The sequence below is a fragment of the Phalacrocorax aristotelis genome, chromosome 26 (genome assembly GCF_949628215.1).
Source record: "Phalacrocorax aristotelis chromosome 26, bGulAri2.1, whole genome shotgun sequence".
In the NCBI taxonomy this organism is placed as follows: Eukaryota; Metazoa; Chordata; class Aves; order Suliformes; family Phalacrocoracidae; genus Phalacrocorax; species Phalacrocorax aristotelis.
Window position 1 is genome coordinate 2,767,962 of NC_134301.1, and position 17,992 is coordinate 2,785,953.

The window sequence follows — 17,992 nt, forward strand, 5'->3', positions numbered from 1 at the left end:
GTCATCTATGGCGCCGCTGGCCTGGGGTGGGCCGGGCCGGGCTTTTCCTGGTCTGTGATTGGGTGATGCGACAGCAACCTTCGTTCCGATTGGTCACTGCGGCTGTGGCGGCCCTCCCCCTTAGGTCACCTTATTTGTTGATACCTTCCCCCGCACGGCTGCGCTTCCCGTTGGCTTCAAGCCGCGTCACTCACCCCAAGCCCCGTCTCCTTCACGATCTCCCTCCAACCATTGGCCAACCTCTCCTCGCTCCTATTGGCTGGACGGCTGCCTATTCGCCCTGTAGCCGCCGCCGATTGGCTTCCCTAACGCTGGGCGGGGGCGTTGACACCCGGCTCGCCTCTCCCATTGGCCGAGCCGAGAGGAAGAGGCGTACCCACCCGCCCCGCGGCGCGCCGTCTATTGGCGGATCCCTCACTTAGTCCCGCCCACGCCAGGAGGGTTCGGTTGAGCCGCTGTTTGTGCGCTCGGGGGCCGCGACGGGAGGGCCGGGCCGGGCCGGGCGGAGAGGTATGGGGGGGCGTGGGCGTGGGGAGGGGGCCGCGGGGCGGGGGGGCCGGGACGGGGGCGGTGCTGGGCCCGGGGGGTAACCTGGGGTAGCCCCGTTTTGGGGCGTCCGAGGGGCCCTCGGCCCCTCCCCCGCTGCGGCCGCCCCGGGCCGCGGCGCGGGGGCTGGAGCAGCTGGGCCCCTCCCGGGGCCGGAGGTCGGGGTGGGGGGGGTGTCCCAGGGGTGTCCCCACCGTCCGTGGGTCTCCCGGTGTCACCGAGGCGCTGCCCCGCCAGGCCCGGGGGGTCCCGGTGCCCGGGAGGCGTTTGGGTTCGTGCTACTGCTCTTCTCCCCCGGTACGGACCGTCCGTGGGCCTCGCACCGGGCCCCGGTGTGAAACCCGCGGGGCGTGACACGGACACGGGCACCGGGAAGCGCCGGGGTCCCCGCGGAGCCCCGGCCGAGCCGGCCCGGCGGGTGCCCGAGGCTCCGTGAAGCATCCGCGAAGGTCCCGGCGTGGGGGTCCCGTGTCCCGCGGCCCCGGACGGGACGCGCCGCCGCCGCCCGTGTCCGGCTTCCCCGCGGATCCTTGCGCTGGAGCACCTGCGGAGCTGCGGCTCCCACCCCGGAGCGGGGCCTCCCCTGCGCTTCCACCCGGAGCTTCGGCTTCCCGAGCCTGCCCTGGCCCAGGGAGAACTGGCCCGAGGCCGGAGGCGCTGGCAGGGCTCCGGGGTTGGGCTGCTGGGCCGCGGCTTCAGCTGAACCCGCTGGCACGGGACGGGAGCTGCCCAAATCGGTGCAAGATGGAGGAACCCGGCGCCGTCGTGGAAGAGCAGGTCAAAAAATGCTGATCTCCTCTCCACGAAGCTGCCCGCTGCGCTCCCTGTCCAAAGCGGGGTGTCCTGTGGCAGCGCCGCTGGATCCCCTGAGTCCACGCAGGACTCGCTGTTTGTGCTGGAGCAGAGCCCGGATCCCTCCTGGGAGAATGGGAAGCTTCGCCTGGGTGGCCTTGAGCGCGTGTCAGCGCTATCTTGGGTGCAACGCTGGCGAGGCGTGGGGGGACGGCGTGTAGCGGACAGGGCCGGAGCCTGTCCCTCAGCCAGGGCTGTGAACCAGCTCTGCTGCGTGATGGCTCGAGTGCAGCCGCTGCGACTGGCCGGCTTTAAGTGCCATGCGGGTCCGGGGAGAGCCGGGTCTCCACCATCCTCCGTGGGAGCTCATCCACACCTTCATGTCGCCGGGCCATCGGAGCTCATCGAGTCATGAGAATAGTTCATTAAGGAGGGATGCCTAAGAGGGCCACGGAATGGCTTTGTATACTCCCAGTGGTGTGACTAGCTCAGCTTTGCCCCACAAGCCAGACCTCCCTTGGTGCCAGCTGTACCTCTGTACCCGGCAGCCCGCTGGCACTGGCTGGGTGAATCCGTGGCAGGCTGAGCCCCCACGCGCCTCTGGGTGGTTTCTCGAGCACGATTGGGACATAGGAAAAGTATCGCTGGCAACAGGAAAGCAGTTAGCCCAGACGGGCTGTTGCAACCCTCCCCTGCGAAGGATGCCCCCTTCTCCCGAGCGCGGTTCAGCCGGTGCGGCTCTCAGCATGCTCAGCCGTGGGGCTTGGCAGTCCTGGCTGTGCAGGTAGCCACGGGTGTGGCGCTGCCTTCGAACGCTGTGTCCCAGCATCCCAGCGAGGCTGCCGGAGCCTTTGGGATCCCTTCTGGGAAGGGTGTTTTGGAGGAGACGGAGTGAGGCAGCCTTGGACTCCCTGAACCTCATCAGGCACCGATCAGCTCGTTTGCCGCCGGCGGGCACAGCCCTCGGCCAGGGAAAGGCCCTGCCACCGTGCAGGGGAGGAGCAGGTTCATTCTGGCGGGTTTTGTAGCCCCACTCGTGGTTGCTGGTGCTTGCCGTATCACACTGTAAATCTTGCTCAACCACCAGCTAACAGTAATTGCTGATGACATGAAAGCATGCCAAAAATAGCTGCAGACTTCTATGGATCAACGTATAGGCACCTTTTTTACACATTGTAGCGATGTTTTAGTATGAATATCTGTTTGTCTTGGGGGGGTCTGTGCATCTTCTGATGCCCTGAAGCCCAGGTTTGTCTGAAGGAAGCTGAATTGGAGTGTCTGCACCTTCCGTAGTTCCTCAGAGGTGGGATTTCATGGCTGCTGTGCTTTCAGTGTGGTGTGCTGAAGCAGCTCCTGGGCAGGAGAAGCAGCTCCTTGCAGGGCTGGCCGTACCTGGGTGGTGCCTTGGGGTCCTGCTGAGCAAGGGGGGGCGAGGACAGAGTGGGGCAGCCCCAGGCACCACAGCTTGGGGGAGAACAGCCAAAGCCTCGGCGCCGTTCCTCCAGCAAACCCCGGAGCGCTCCCAGCAGCCGATGGCTTCGTGGGATGGCGATGGCTTCGTCCAGGAGCTCGCTCCGCACAGAGCTCTCCCCGGAGAGCCCACCTGAGCAGTGTGGAGGCAGCAGCGCCCACCTCGCTGTCTGGAGGAGGAGGATGAGGAGACCCATACGATGCCAGGGGTCTGCAGACAGTCAGGATCCGCAGGCCACGTGGCTCTTGAAGTCCTGGAAAAGGTGACTTGGGGTTTGTGCCGAACGGCTGCTGGCGGAGAGGTGCAGCCTGAGGCCGGGTGCCCGGTGAAGCCGCTGCCGGTCCCCATGGGCAGGGGTCCCAGCTGGTCCGTGGCCGTCAGGGCCTCGCCGCTCACCTGCGAGCTCGCCATCCCCCTGTGAGCTGGAGCCCTCAGCCTGCGGCTGCCTGGCAGCTCCTCCCTTATTTATAAGCACAGGATCTATTCTGGGTGCCCGCCGCGTGGCTCCAGCTGGAGCCGCAGAGCGGGACGAAGGGACCTGGTGTCGTAAATCCCCAGCGAGCAGGTGGTAGAGGTGCAACGGTGTGGTGGTGTGGAGTCCCTGCGGGGTGAGCTGCTGCCTCCTGTGACGGGGCCGGGGTCTGCATGAGGAGCCCGGACTGCTGCCGAAATAGCACAGAGGGGTAAGAGAGCAGCTTTTGGCAAGGAAATCGGCCCGAGGAAGGAGGGAGCCAGACTGCGGTGCTCGGGGCTGGCTCGGGACTGAGGCTGTCGCTCCCGACCTGCGGAAGGGACCGGCCCCGGCCGCGCCAGGCTGAGATGGCGAAGGAGAGTGAGAATAGACTTGGAGAGGGCGAGGCGGATCTGTTCCCAAAGTGGATTCCAGCAACGGTTGCTTCAGAGCTCGATGGTGTTTGCAGGGGAAGGAGCTGATCTGGCTGGCAGGGGAAGGCAGAGGGCCGAGCTGCAGGCAGTGAGCTGGTCCCTCTGCTCCCCACCATCGCGGGCAGGGGGGTCGCACCGAGGCTGGGCAGCTGCGGCGGCCTGGCAAGATGCAGGGGGGTTCCCCCTTGTGCTTTGAGGCTTGAGGGCGGTTAGAGCCGAAGTCATCGTTGTGCCCCGCGCTGCCTTTGGAGCGGGTCCCATTCTCTGCCCTGGCCTCCTCGCGGGCCGCGTTGCAGCCAGGACGGGGATTTCTGCTCAGAATAGTTCAAATACTTGTAAAATCTTCAGCCCTGCCTCTGTGCTCATGAGAGTACTGCTTGGCTGGAGCGATTCTGAACTTCACCCGTGCCCAGCCTCGTCCTGTGTGAGCTCTCCTGGTGCCTTTCTGGATCAAACCAGAGAGCTGGCTGGAGTCTGGCTGCCTGGGCTGCGCCGGCTGCCCCCTGGCAGGTCATGCCGAGCCGTGCTCGGGATGCTGCCGGGGCCGTTGCTGAGCCATGTCTCTGCCGAGCAGTGCTGGAGGAGGGAGGCAGCATTCCCTGCACCCGGGCGAGTGCCGTGCTGATGAGTTTGTGTTCCCAGGGCTTTGCCACGCCGTGGGGGAGGCGACGGGTCGGATCGGGGTCTGTGCCGTGCGAGTGCTGTGGTTCACAAGTGTTTCCTGCCGGGTTCGTCCGGCTTTAGCCCTGCTTACGTCTTCAGGCAGATGGGGAAGGGGAACTGGCAACAAACAGTTTTCCGCTTGTTGGTTCTGGTATCTGCAATCCTTGTCCTGTTGCCTGCGTGGCCCTGCCAGCGCGGATAAATCTCTGCTGCGGCCCCGCAACCTTGGGACCGGGGTGTTACAAGGGAGAGTGAGATTAGCTCCTAAAACAAAATACAAATCCTGCTTTCTCCTGCTCTCCCCGGGTGTGTCAGCCACAGAAGCCGAAACTCCGGCTGCCCGGTGACCCTCAGGTTTTGTCTCTTCCCCAAGCGCCCCCTCCCAGCGCCCACCCCCTCGGGCTTCGAGGGGCCGCGTTGCTCCAGGTGTTCGATCCTGCTGACACCTGGATTTGGGTGGGCAGCCTGCTCCTGCACCCCCAGCCCGAGGGGCTCTCAGACCCCTGCTGCTCCTGTCCGGCGTGGAAAACAAAGCAAAACCAGGGGGGGTGGAAAAAACCAAACCAGGGCTGAGGAACTTTAAGGCAGAGCTGGGGAGTTTGTTTCCAACCCCTCCTCCTGGCCGGCTGGCGGGGAGGCAGCTGGAGCTGTTGTGGCATCTCCCCGGCTGCCGCGTAAATAAGAGCAGTCCAGGCCTGGAGCCGCTCGCTGCCACCCAGCTGCTCTCCCGCTGCCCCTTCCCGCTGCCCCTTTCCGCTGCTCCGGCGGCGCGGCGTGTCCCGGCCCTGGGGGCTGCTCGCCGCGTCCGGGAGCGGGAGGGCTGGGAGGACTGCTGACTCACTCCCAGCCTCCTTGGCCGCGAGGATCCCGTCTGCCTGGCTCTCGGATTAGCTCCTACCGAACAATTTGCTGCTTCGTGAAATCCCTCTGGAACAGAGGCTCGGGGAGCGGAGCCGTGGCCTGCCAGTCTGTGCCACGTGCTGGTGCAGGGTGCCGGGGGAGAGACCCCGGGGAAAGACCCCTTAACGAGGAGCATCTTCTAGCTTGAGGCAAGAAGAGTTTTGCCCACAAAGGTTCAGCAGCATGTGCCTCCGCGGACATGATACAGTCCCGGGGGGATGTGGGGGGTGTTGTGCTGTGTGCGCTCAGCATGCCGACGGCTCTCTTCTCCTTCCAGGACAGCTGAGCGGATCAGAGACCAGCACCCTGCACCCAGCCCCTGCCCCGCGCGGCTGCCTCGGTGCCTTCCCGGCTCTCCGGTTAGCAGGGCGCGCGGCGCCAGCAGCACCCAGGCCATGACCAGCCGAGGAGCCGCCAGGCCGAACGGGCAGTCCCAAGCCAGTAAAATCTGTCAGTTCAAGCTGGTGCTACTGGGCGAGTCAGCGGTGGGGAAATCCAGCCTGGTGCTGCGCTTCGTCAAGGGCCAGTTCCACGAGTACCAGGAGAGCACCATCGGCGGTGAGTCGGCGAGAGGTGCCTGCTGTGGGTGCTCTGGCACCCTCGAGTAACGCTCGCAGGTGCTCACAGCCCCGTTGCCACAGCTTTGTGTCATGCCAGTTTTATTTCTCGTTAAATACAAGCCCCCACCGTGCTCTGATCTTTTGTCCTGCCTCCACAGTACGGCGGGGGCACTCGGCAGCCGGTGCTCGGCGTGCGAGGCGGGCTCTAGCCACAGTCCCCGCACCTCATCCTTTGGTCTCGTGGTGACGCCTTGGTGGATGTGGTGGTCCCCGGGCCGCAGCCGGTGCAGAAGCCCTTGCTGAGCCCCTGATAAGCACGCTGCTCGCACAGAGCGGGGCTGGATGCGACTAATGGGCTCCTCCACCCAGCCGGTCGCGGAGCCGGCTGTGGGGTTGGGGTGCACCCGGGTCCGCGTCCCTTCTGGGCCTGGATTGGGGGTGTGGGGAGGGTTCCCCGCTGCCCGTTGGGGGCCTGCCCGCAGCGGGGGTGGCCGACACTATGTCTGACATCGTCTTTCCTCCCCACAGCGGCGTTCCTTACACAGTCCGTCTGCCTGGATGACACAACAGTAAAGTTCGAGATCTGGGATACGGCCGGCCAGGAGAGATACCACAGTCTGGCCCCGATGTACTACCGGGGGGCGCAAGCTGCCATCGTGGTCTATGATATCACCAACCAGGTAGGGTCTCTCTCCGCTCCTCGGCTGCCGGGCGCAAGGCACCTCGGTTAAACTGCCCGGGAGCGAAGGCCTGTGCGGCTCGGGGTGCTCGTGGCTGCAGGGGTCTCGCGGGGCCCATCTCCACGCAGGGAGGTGGGGGCGGCTCTTGCCGTGGCGGGGGTCCCTCTAAGACGCCCACCTTGCAGCGCAGCGGTGGGACGAGCCTTGAGTTCCCACCTCTGCTCCTAGGAAACGTTTGCACGGGCGAAGACATGGGTGAAGGAGCTGCAGAGACAAGCCAGCCCCAGCATCGTGATCGCCCTCGCGGGCAACAAGGCTGACCTGGCCAGCAAACGCATGGTGGAATATGAAGTAAGTGTCGGCCCGAGGCTCCTCCGGGCTGGTGTGAGCTCCCCTGCCCATCCCCGTCCCCCCTCGGTGCTGCCGTGGGAGATGCGCTGGGGTTTCGGCTGCCGGCCCCTCACCGGGCTGCTCGCCCCTCTTCCAGGAGGCGCAGGCCTACGCAGATGACAACAGCCTATTGTTCATGGAGACGTCGGCCAAGACAGCAATGAATGTGAACGACCTCTTCTTGGCCATTGGTGAGGCTCCGGGAGCGGCTGGGGGGCTGAGGTGGGGTGGAAGGGGGTCTGCCCGTGGTGCGGCTTTCCCCCCGCAGAGGTTTTCGGGAGGCTGAGCAGAGCTGGTGCCTGTCCCGCCCTCCGGTGAGCGCGGCTCCTCGTGCCGCGGCAGCGGCTGTGCCGCGGGGCTGCGGTGCTGCTACCGGGGCTCAGCACCGAGGCGTGCGGAGCTGACGCTCAGTGCGAGAGCAGCTCGAAGGGAAACTGCTCTTTCTGCCCGGGGAAGCGGCTGGCAGGTGCGTGGGGCCTTGCCGGGCTGGCTTCGGGGTCTCGGTTGCGCTGGAGAGGGTCCTGCCGCGTCCTGAAGCCTGGCCCAAAGCCCGCAGCGGCGGGGCTGTGCCACTGAGTGAGTCGCCGTCCTGCTGCCGCTGCCATCTCACCCGTCTTCCCCCTCCAGCCAAGAAGCTGCCAAAGAGCGAGCCCCAGAGCACGAGCGGAGCGGCGGGCAGGAGCAGAGGTGTGGACCTGCATGAGCAGAGCCAGCAGAACAAGAGCCAGTGTTGTAGCAACTAAAGGGCGGCCTCCGCCAGCGCCCGCGCGAGAGGAAGAGCTAAGATATAACCTCCCTCCCCGTCCAGCACACCTCACCTCCATAACGGCACACCGAGAAACCCGTCTGAACCAAAACCCTCCCGAGAGCTCCCTCTAACTGCACTTTTTAATGCTTCAGAACCACCACCAGACACCCGTTACCACCATCCCGAAGGCAGTGGAACTAGATCAGCCGGGGACTTAACTTCCAAAAAAAACAAACTCTTCTTCACTTTGTATTATAGGTGCAAATAGCGACCTAATATTCTGATTCCTCCCTTCATCTTCCTCCCTCTCCCACCTCCCTCTCTGCTTTGGTAAATCTCTGTTCCCGTTAAAGTCTCTCCTCCCACCCTCCCCGTAGAGCTGGGGTGGGGAGAGACCGGAGGAGGTGGCAGCATCGGCCTCGGAGGTTCACGTTGTGGCGAACCAGCTGGAACCAGAGACCTCTGGAAAACACGGGATTTTTCCGAGGGGGTCTGTCATGGATTTCTTTTCAAGTTTTATTTTATGTTTTTTTTTCCCCCTCCTGTTTCTTCTGTTTGGCTGTCGGGGGGGAGGAAAGCTGCAGTGTCCTTAATTTCTTCCTAGGTGGCCTTTTTTGCTGGAGGATCGGAAGTGCCTGGGGACTTTTTTTTGGGGGGGGAGGAGGGGGGAAGTGGGGCGACCGCTGGACCCCGAGCACCAATCACCCGTGAGGCCACCACAAGCCCCTTCCCCACCTTCCCCCGTAGAGCTGCTGCACGTTATCGCTGGGGCCGCCCCACCGTGTCCCTCTGGTGATCCCGGCGCCCTTGGGGCGCGAGCGGCCGCGCCGGCGGCGATGAACCTGCCGATCTCTCCTCTTGCTCCGCGGTTTGTCCCCGTCCCCCCGGCCGGTGGCGGGCGAGGGGCGTCTCTGGATTTGCACTTTAGTCGTGGAAATGTCCCGTTAAGATGCACCTTGGTTTTTTTGTTCCCTTTCGGTCCCGTTGGGCCCGAGCCCTCGGGGCGGCGGAGGGGGAAGGAGGCACCGCGCTGATGTAGTTTTGTTTCTGCTTTCCCTAAGGATGTTTCTTGGCTGGAGAAGCCCTCGGTCGCGGCACGGCCGCGCTCAGGAGAGTCGGGACGTTACCAGGCGCCGCCAGTCGATCCCAGCGGCAGAGTGAAAGGGCCCCACGGAGACCCCCGGCTCTGGGGGGAGGCAGGTGGCACCCCTAGGCGCTGCAGCACAAGGGGACACCCCGAAATGGGGTCACCCCGAAGCGGCAGCACGTCTGCAGAGGGCAGCACCGCCTGGCCGATGGGGCCGTGCTCCGCAGCCGGCGCTTGCCTGGCCTTGGACGGGTCCCGTCGCTCCCAGCGCCTGGCAGCACCCTGCTCTGCCCGCAGGGTGTCGGGGCCAGGCTTCCCAGCCCCCGCCGGAGGGTCCTGCTTGCAGGGTGGGGGGCTCTGGGGAGCCCCCAGGGCTGTGGGTCAGCGTAGGACCCCCCTCGCTCCCGGGGCTGTGAGGCGGAGGGACCCGTCTGGTATGAAGCCCCCTGCCCCGGGGGCAGAGCCACCAGGTACACAGCCCCCCCCACCGCAGGGCAGCCCCCTAGGGCAGCCCTGCCTTCCCTCCCGGCACGGCAGAGACGGTGCCGCCATGTCGTGCCACGGCACGGGCAAAGGTTGTGTCTTCTCTTGGGCTGGGGTCCAGCTGGCGGAGCCCCCCGAATCAGTGATTTGTATTTAAGCAGGGAGCGGAGCTTGTGGCGCTGGGGACCCCGTTCCCCCCTGGGCACCCCAACCCTGCCCAGACAATGCTGGCAGCCCCACGTCTCCCCCCACCATCTTCTGGCCAAAACCCTGGACCAAATGGGGACACTGCAGCTTTTCTCTTTCTTTTTCTTCTTCTGCTTCTCTGATGTTTTTTTCTTTTTTTTTTTTTTTTTTTTTTTGCTTTGAGAAAGCTCCGCCATTGCATTTAAATAACAATCATGGTAACAGAACTCAACTGCTGATTTACCGATGTATTTAATGTAAGTAAACCAAACCAAACAACGAAAAAAAAAATGGAAGGAAAAACACCCTCTGTGTGCTCGGGGGGGTTTGGGGGGGTTGGACACCGCCTTCCCCGGCTCCTGCCCGGTGCCAACAGCAGGTGTTGCCCCAGCCCTGCCCCGATAACGCTTATCGGAGCAGCGAGCTGGGCGGCGGCCCCCGGCTGTTGGCCGCTGCCCTCCCGGGGAGAGAAACGGAACAGACCCCGGCTGCCCGCCGGGAACGGCGCGGGTGGGCGATCGCTGCCGCCGCGACCCCTTTAAATCCCGCCGTCGTTGCCCCTTTAAATGCTTCCGTCGTTGCCCCTTTAAATGCCACCGTTGGGCCCCGCTGGGGGGATTTAGGCCACGCCCACGCAGACCCGCCGAGTCCGGGAGGGGGCGTGGCCGGCGGGCTCGTCCCCCGTTGAGGCCACGCCCGTCGCCCCTCTCTTAAAGAGGCAGAGGCAGGCGGGAGGTCGCGCTACCGGAGCCGTAACGCAGGTGCGCGGCGCGGGCGGGCGGTGGGCGAGTGGGGCTGCCCCACGCGTGTCCCCGGTGCCCGCTTGCCGCGGGGGCTCCCCCGGGGCCGGTGCCCGCTGCTCGCCCCAGCCGCTCTGTCCCGCCCAGGTGCCGCCGCGATGCAGCTGCTCCGAGCTGTCGCCGGGCACAGGTAGGAGCCGCCCCGCGGGTCTCCCCGCGACCCCCGGTGCCGCCGCCCGTCCCGGGCCGGTCCCAGCTCCGCTCTCCCCGCAGGCTCCCGCCGCTGCCGTTGCCGCTGCCCCGCCGCGGGTGCTCCCGGTTCCTCCCCGGTAGCCCAGCGGCGGGGGGGCGCCGGGGGGCGGCCCCGGTGCTGGCGGCGTTGCTGGGTCTCGGAGCTGTCCTCGCCTACGGAGAACGGCGGCGGCGGGTGAGCGGCACCGGGGAAGGGACCGCACCGGGGGGGTGCTGAGGACGAGGGGGGCCCGGGGGTGTGTGAGCCCGGGGGGGGGCAGCACCGTGGGGCTGGATCCCTGGGGGGGAGCAGCACCGGGATGCCCGGGTCCTTAGGGATGAGTCCCCCTGCCATGGTCCTTCTCTGGCACGGGGACACAGGGGGTGCCACATCCCGCCCCCCCAGCTGCGGGTCATCCCATCGGGGTGCTGGTTTTGGGAGGAAACCCCAGGGTGCTGGTGGGGAGCAGTAGGGGCACCCCCTGGGAGGGGGCACCCCATGGGGAGGGTGCAGCATTCCCTACTGATGAGGCTGGGGTCCCCCAGGGCGCCCAGGCGGCCCAGGCCACCCCCGCCCCCCGTTACCCCCTGTACACGCGGGAGGAGGTGGGGCGGCACCGCTCCCCCCAGGACCGCGTCTGGGTGACCCACGGCACCGAGGTCTTCGATGTCACCGACTTCGTGGAGCTGCACCCCGGGGGGGCTGACAAGGTGCTGCTGGCGGCCGGTGGCGCCCTGGAGCCCTTCTGGGCCCTCTACGCTGTCCACAATCAGCCCCACGTCCTGGAGCTGCTGCACGAGTACAAAGTGGGGGAGCTGAGCCCCGAGGAGGCACCACCGGCCCCCGACACCGCCCAGGACCCCTTTGCCAGGGATCCCCCCCGGCACCCTGGGCTGCACGTCAACAGCCAGAAGCCATTCAATGCCGAGCCGCCAGCAGAGCTGCTGGCCGAGCGCTTCCTGACGCCCAACGAGCTCTTCTTCACCCGTAACCACCTGCCGGTGCCAACAGTGGACCCCGACTTGTACCGGCTGCGGGTGGAGGGTCCGGGGGGCCGGGCGCTCTCGCTGTCGCTGGCCGAGCTGCGCAGCCGCTTCCCCAAGCACGAGGTGACGGCCACGCTGCAGTGCGCCGGCAACCGCCGCACCGAGATGAGCCGCGTCCGCCCCGTCAAGGGGCTGGCGTGGGACATCGGGGCCATCAGCACAGCGCGCTGGGGCGGCGTGCGGCTGCGCGATGTCCTGCTGCACGCCGGCTTTGGGGAGGAGCGGGAGGGCGAGTGGCACGTCTGCTTTGAGGGGCTGGACACCGACGTTGGGGGGGCTCCCTATGGTGCCTCCATCCCCTACGGCCGCGCCATCAGCCCGGCCGCCGACGTGCTGCTGGCCTACGAGATGAACGGCAAGGAGCTGCCCCGCGACCACGGCTTCCCCGTGCGCGTGGTGGTGCCCGGCGTGGTGGGCGCCCGCAGCGTCAAGTGGCTGCAGCGCGTGGCCGTCAGCCCGGCCGAGAGCCCCAGCCACTGGCAGCAGAACGACTACAAGGGCTTCTCCCCCTGCGTGGACTGGGACACGGTGGACTACTCGACGGCACCGGCCATCCAGGAGCTGCCGGTGCAGTCGGCCATCACCCAGCCGCGCCCCGGTGCGGCGGTGCCGGCGGGAGAGCTGACGGTGAAGGGCTATGCCTGGAGCGGGGGCGGGCGGGAGGTGGTGCGGGTGGACGTCTCGCTGGACGGCGGCCGGACCTGGCGAGTGGCGCGGCTGTTGGGCGAGCGGCCGGTGCCGGGGCGCGCCTGGGCCTGGGCGCTGTGGGAGCTGGAGGTGCCGGTGACGGCGGGAGCCGAGCTGGAGATCGTCTGCAAGGCGGTGGACGGTAGCTACAACGTGCAGCCTGACACCGTGGCGCCCATCTGGAACCTGCGCGGGGTTCTCAGCAACGCCTGGCACCGTGTCCGTGTCAGCGTCACCGGCTGATCGTCCCGGGCCTTTCCCCGCTCGCCCGCGGCCGTGGCGGCTCAAAGGTCGCCGCTTTTTTACAACCCCGGACGTGTGAAAGTGGCTCCATAAAGATTGCGCAGTTTTATGGACTCGCTGGTTTCCTGGGGCAGCGTCGGGGCAGCGGCCGCTGTAACGGGACGGGGATGGGGCGGCCCTGGGGGACCGCCCAAACCCCCCCCCCCCCCAGCCCAGGGCTGCCCCTCTGCCACGGGACCCCTCTGTCCCCAGGGACCCCCGGCCCCTATAGACCCCCGACCCTGTGGGATTCACGCGGGCACCCTCCAGCCCCCAGGACCCACCTACCGGCGCCCTCATGGGGGAGACACACCCCACCCATCCCCCCGGCCCTGCGACCCTCCTGCCCCGCCCCGAGGGGACCTTCGTGTCCCGCTTCCCCGCCCCCGGTACCGGTCCCCTTGGGGCCGCTCATGGGCGCCCCTTGATGGGGGGGTCCCGCCAGGCCCGGGGTCCCGGTACTTCTTGGTGCGTGGCGGCTCCTGCCCGTGAGCCCGTCGCCGCCGTATCGATTATCGGTTATCGATTATTGGCTATCAGCTATCGATTACCGCCCCCACCCAAGCGCCCCCCACCCCCTCGCGTCCATCGATGGCCTCGGCGCTCCGCTCGACGCTCTCGGCGCTCCTCCGCTCGATGCGCCGGCGCTCGGCTGAGCCCCCCCCGTGCCGGCCCATGGCGGCCGCGGCGCCCCCCTCCCGGCGGCTCGAGGGCGTCGGCGCTCGGCTGCGCGGCCTGGCTGCGCGCGGGGGCCGGAAGTGGCCGGGGGCGGGCGGGGGGGTCCCTCAGGTGAAGCCGCCGCCGATGGAGCCGCCGCCGCCGCGGCCCTGAGCCCCCCCCGCCGCTCCCCCACGCCCCGCCGTCGGGCCGGGCCGGGGGGGCCCTCCCCGAGCCCCGCCGGTGAGAGGGGGGGCGTGGGGCTGGGGGGGGCGCGGGTGGGCCGGGGCCGCTGTGCTGGGCGGGGGGCCTGTCAGGGGGCGGGGGGGGTTGGGTGTGACCGGGCGGGGGGCCGGGCTGGGGGGGCTTGCCATGGTGGGGGGCTGCCATGGGGGTCGGGCGTCTCCGCGGCGGGGGCTGGGTTTGGGGGGGGACACCCCTTGCCTGGGGGTTCTGTTTACCGCGGGCTTGTGTCTCGGGGGGTGTCACGGCTTTGGGGGGGGGCCTGTTCCCCGGGGCGGGTTCTGAGGCCCCCCCGGGGGGGCTGCTGTGGCCCCCGAGCCCCTCTCCCCAGGACGGCGGTGGGGGCCGGAGCCGGCCGGGCTGGGGGGTCCCTCCTTGTAGGAGGATAGCCCCGAAACTTGGCCGCTCTGGGGGACGAGGGGGCTGGGGGTGCCTCGCTGGGACCCGGCCGCGGTGGCGGGGAGGGGGACGCGGGGCATCCCCCCAGCGGTGCCGGTGAAATGACGTTCCTGGGAAGCAGCGGGCTTCACCGGCGGGCCGGTGTTCGGGGCTGCCGCGGCCCGGCGAGCCCCGCCGAAGTTCTTGTGCATTTCCTGCGTCCCCGTTCCGTGGAGGGATCTGTCTGTCCGTCTGCCCGCCTTTGGGATTGCTTCCCTCCTGTCCCCATGTCCGTTTTCTGGAGCACCAGGTTTTGGGGGGGGAGGTTTAGGACACGTTTCTTTGGGGTTTTGGGGTGAGCCTCTCCCACGCGTGTTCACCCCTCGGCTGTGCTGCTGGCTCCAGGGCCAAGGTTGCTGCAGGCGCCGCTTTTCAGCTGAAGCTCTTGGCTCCGGGCAGGGTTTTCCCGACCAGCCTGTAAATGCCGGAGCCTCCTCTTTGGTTGCATGACAGGGATGCTCAGATGCGGGGTTCAGCTCCCCCATTTTCTTGCTGGTCACCGGTGTTCCCCAGTATACCCCTCTGCGCACTGTTACCGATTCTGCAGCGGCTCTGGAGACCTTCTGTGGGCAGGAGGGGCCGTGCTGTTCTCCCCCCGTGCAGGGAGGCACCAGGACGGGCAGCGCCTGGCTCCGGCAGCTCGGGGGAGCAGGGAGCAGGAATGAGCTCCCCATAACCCGGAGCTGGTGTCCCTGCTGCTCCCGGCCCGGCTCCTGGTAAACGCGTCCTGGAGAGAAGATGCGATGCCAGCGACTGACTCGTTCTGTTCACGGAGAGTAAGAGCATGTCTGTTGTCCTCCAAAGCTGAGGCATCGTGCCGATGCCCTGTCCCGGCAGCTGGTGCCTGTGGGGATTGCTGAAGGGGGACCCAGAGACCCTGCGGGGGACACGGGAAGAGGCAGCATCGGCTCTGGGGAAGGTCTTGGACCGAAGCCGCTGCCGGCAGCCCGGCTGTTGGCTTGTTCTCTGCTCGTGGCTGTTCCTTGCAGGCTCTCAGCTCCAGGGGACGTGGTGGGTGCCTGGGGTCTGTGCTGTGAGAACGTGGGGGGCTTCCTCGGGCGCTGACGCTTTGGACAGGCAGCACCCCTGTGCCATGCTTCGCACCTGGCGAGGCCGCTGTCGTGGGCTGAGGGCGGCGTTGTCCGGGGGAAGCTCGCAGATGCCTTCCCGCGGTGTGTTGGGGTCCTGGTACCGATGAAACGTGAGCGTCTGCATCTGCCGGGTCGCACCCTGGGCTTAGGTGGGGGCTGTGCCTGGGCGGGGATGGTGGGGAAGGGCGGGCCGTGTCCTGCGGCACGGCTGGGGCGAGCGGTGGCGGAGCCGGGATAACGATTTTTGGCCTTGGCTTTCACTTCCAAGGACTCGAGGAAACCTGAGCGGCCTCAGTGAGGCAGTGTGAGAGATGGGGCTCTGGAGCCCTTGTGAAGGTGTCAGTGTTCGGAGGAGCCGGCGAGCTGCAGGGCCCCGGAGTGCCGATCCTGTTTGCACAGCAGCGGCTTGTGCTCCCGAGGGGAATTACGGGAACCGCGGGGGCCGACGTGGTCTCCGCGCCTGAGGATGGAGCGGGGTTATCCGAGGGCAGCAGGCACGAGGAGGGAGCATCCAGCAGAGGATTCATCTTCCTCCTCTCTCAGTGGATCAGTTCCATTTAGAACATGAGTGAGCGTCGTTAGCAAAGTTGGGCTGAAACGACAGCGTTGAAAGCGCAGCACAGCTCTGCTTCCTAAAGGCCAGGGTCTCTTTCCTGCGGTCTGTATCTGTCTGTCTGTCCAAGTGAGTGCTGAAGAAGGAGCTTCTCTTCCCTCCCGTCGCTGCCAGGGCGGGCTCCTGAAAGGTCTTTTCATCTTTTGTAGGCTCGGCATCGTTGCTCACGGTTATTATTTATTCGTATTGTGGTGATGCCCGGAGGGCACAACACGGTTTTAGACGCTGAACAAAGGCACGGTAGAAGACGGCCCTCGGTTTGCTTTGAATCCAAACTTTGTTGAAGTCACTGAATCTTGGGAGCGCGTTTAAGACAAGGAATTTTACATTTTACACTCTGCTGGTTTATGGTGCCTTTTCTGACAGCAGGCTTTTAAACAAAATTATATCAATGAGTGGGTAAGGCTTGTGTCCAGTTGTGTTAGCGTTAGGAGCCGTTCCAGCTGGGAGGAGCTTCGCCAGGCGGTAAATGTTAGCGAAAAACAGCATCCCTGCTTCGGCAGGGAGAGCGCCCGGTGCCTCACCTGCCCGTTGCTAGACCTCGCTCCGGTCGCTGATCCAGGGTCTGGGTCCGGATCCTTGGAGGGTTTCTCACTCTCTCTTCCCCTGTTTTGTCAAGGACTGGCTTTATCTATAAAAAAGGACGGAAATTGCAGCTGTGTTTGCTCAGTTCTTGGGTTAAGGCACCCAAAACATGGGCGTTGTCTGGGAGATGGTCTCCGGCCGATAACCTGTGGGGGGACGATCCCAGACCCGTCTTTGTGATTTAGGGCTCCGCTGTTGGGCTGGGCTCGTGCGGTCGGAGTCAGCGGCCGCGTTGGCTCGGCTGGCTGTCAAACCCCAGCGCGGGTGGTTCGGAGCGGGGCGTAGGACACTCGCCTGCCCCTCCCTGAAGCGGCAGCCGAAGAGCGTTCCTCTTGCCTCTCCCACCAGCGCTGCGTGGCGTTGCTTTGCCCCAGTGTAGCTTTGATGATAAACGTCGGGGGAGACGAAGGGTCTCTCCCCAGAGCGGCGGTGAGGAGCTGTCGGCTGCCGTCCTCCAGCTGCAGCTTTGCGTTAAGTCACTTTTTTTTAGCAGCAACACTTCATCTTATTGAATAATATATTTCAAACTATGGAAACAATGGGAGCTATTTTATAATGGATAAAACATGTCACAACGCTTTGATTTTCGCTTTTGAAAGGTGGCTCTGTTCACTTCTGCCTTTGTCGAGCCCCTTGAGCCGGGGTCTTCCCGGCTGCCGCAGAGCACCGGCACATGTGGGGCAGAGCTGCTTCCTCGGTGTTTTAAGTCGGGGGCGCATGCGGGATGGGGGGCTCCCTGCAAAAACCTTTCCCCCGCACTGGGTTTTGAAGCGTTTCCAGTGACACAAACTTTGTTGTTTTTGAGCAGCCAGTTTGTTCAGCGCGCTTCTATTTGCAGCAAAGGTGGAAAAAAAGTCCTCATGTTGGAAAATAAACGGCAGCTAATGGAAACAATGGCTGGGAAAAGAAACTGCAGGGACCTTTGCAGTGCTTACTAATTCTTACCCCAACAGGAGGCTTGAAGATGTTCGCGCTGAGCGTGTCTTCCCCCTACACACCGCTTTGCTTCTCGCCGCGGGCCGGCTGCTTCCAGCAATGCCGGTCGCGCCGGGGCTGAGCCAAGCTGTCCCGCAGCAGGTCGGCGGGGAGCCGGGAGCCAGGCCTCGGTGCAGAGAGGGAGGTGGTGGTGCCCGGGAGGTGTTTGGCGCACCAGGGGCTGGTGCTCGTGGCTCCCAAGGGGCCCTTCGGCCCGTCCCAGCTCAGAGGTCCGTCCCGTCCAGGACCTGGGTGTCTGCGCACCGGGCGGCTCTCGGGAAGCCATCCCTGCCTGCAAGCCACGCTGCCAGACCAGCAGAGAAACGGGTCAGACCGAAGGGTTTTGATGTTTCTGGCTGGTTTCTGTGCATGTCTGGTGGCAGCTGAGCATTTACCCTCTGTAGGGGCTGATGTCGTCATCTTAAACACAATCTGGCAGACACCTCGGTGTAATTGGTCTGGGGTGTCTCCTCCTGCTGTCGTGGTGCCTGGAGGAGCGTTTTGCTGCTGGTGCCGAGCCTTCGGAGTTGTTTCACGGTGCTTGAGGTATAACCCAAAGCACCAGGGAGAAGTTAAGAGGGGAAGAGAAGAGGCTGGCTTTCCTAACGACAGCAAGGCTAACAGCAGTTCCAAGGGGCTCCGGGGGCAGCTGACGGGAGCCCTGTGTTGGAGGGCGCAGAGAGGCAGCCTGCAGGCTGGGCGGGATCTGAGAGACTTCTCCCATCTCTGGGATGTTTCTGCCATCCCAGGATTAAGCAAAGACCCAGCCTCTCTCTCAGAGCAGGAGGGGCGCCCAGGCCTAGCCTTCTTCAGAAGCCTCTTGTTATTAGTGCAAAGGACATCCACAAATTGCATCGTGCTGAGGTGGAGGAGATTTTTAAATTGGGCTAGTTCTGAGGGCTTTTTTTCCTTGAGTGTTGCCACTTGGGGAAAAGTCCTTATTTCAGCGGGGAGGAGAGCGTTGAGCAGCGCTGTAGGCTCTCTGCTCTAATTTTAGTGAGTGTCTGTCTCC

At 65.4% G+C, this 17,992-nt stretch overlaps 3 protein-coding genes across 10 annotated transcripts in view; all 3 read left to right on the top strand.

Moving 5' to 3' along the window:
• The first annotated feature begins 400 nt into the window (after positions 1-400).
• Positions 401-9,623, top strand: RAB5B (RAB5B, member RAS oncogene family). Of its 2 annotated transcripts, none has more exons than XM_075075781.1 (6): positions 401-510; positions 5,540-5,815; positions 6,346-6,497; positions 6,726-6,848; positions 6,985-7,078; positions 7,515-9,623. In XM_075075781.1, the coding sequence occupies exons 2-6, from the start codon at positions 5,653-5,655 to the stop codon at positions 7,628-7,630; spliced, it is 648 nt and encodes a 215-aa protein (XP_074931882.1). In that variant the 5' UTR covers positions 401-510; positions 5,540-5,652; the 3' UTR covers positions 7,631-9,623. The 2 variants fall into 2 exon arrangements, with proteins under 2 accessions (XP_074931882.1, XP_074931883.1); XM_075075782.1 differs by having other exon boundaries at positions 402-510; positions 5,535-5,815.
• A 336-nt stretch (positions 9,624-9,959) lies between these two features.
• On the top strand, positions 9,960-12,452 carry SUOX (sulfite oxidase). The gene is made up of 4 exons (XM_075075767.1): positions 9,960-10,152; positions 10,279-10,321; positions 10,405-10,558; positions 10,909-12,452. The coding sequence occupies exons 2-4, from the start codon at positions 10,290-10,292 to the stop codon at positions 12,337-12,339; spliced, it is 1,617 nt and encodes a 538-aa protein (XP_074931868.1). The 5' UTR covers positions 9,960-10,152; positions 10,279-10,289; the 3' UTR covers positions 12,340-12,452.
• Positions 12,453-13,056: 604 nt separating this feature from the next.
• Positions 13,057-17,992, top strand: part of IKZF4 (IKAROS family zinc finger 4) — a 30,678-nt gene continuing 25,742 nt past the window's right edge. For 4 of the 7 annotated variants that reach the window (XM_075075749.1, XM_075075754.1, XM_075075751.1 and 1 more), the window contains exon 1: positions 13,161-13,278. The gene's annotated coding sequence lies outside the window, so the exon portion shown is untranslated. Of the gene's footprint in view, positions 13,279-17,992 lie in introns of all 7 variants that reach the window. The other 3 variants (XM_075075750.1, XM_075075752.1, XM_075075756.1) reach the window with 2 other exon arrangements.

Coding starts and splice junctions, on each gene's coding strand:
- RAB5B (XM_075075781.1), top strand. CDS start 5,653: ATGACCAGCCGAGGAGCCGCCAGGCCGAACGGGCAGTCCCAAGCCAGT. Junction 6,498..6,725: donor TCTATGATATCACCAACCAG/GTAGGGTCTCTC, acceptor CTCTGCTCCTAG/GAAACGTTTGCACGGGCGAA. Junction 7,079..7,514: donor CGACCTCTTCTTGGCCATTG/GTGAGGCTCCGG, acceptor TTCCCCCTCCAG/CCAAGAAGCTGCCAAAGAGC.
- SUOX (XM_075075767.1), top strand. CDS start 10,290: ATGCAGCTGCTCCGAGCTGTCGCCGGGCACAG. Junction 10,322..10,404: donor CGAGCTGTCGCCGGGCACAG/GTAGGAGCCGCC, acceptor CTCTCCCCGCAG/GCTCCCGCCGCTGCCGTTGC. Junction 10,559..10,908: donor ACGGAGAACGGCGGCGGCGG/GTGAGCGGCACC, acceptor GGGGTCCCCCAG/GGCGCCCAGGCGGCCCAGGC.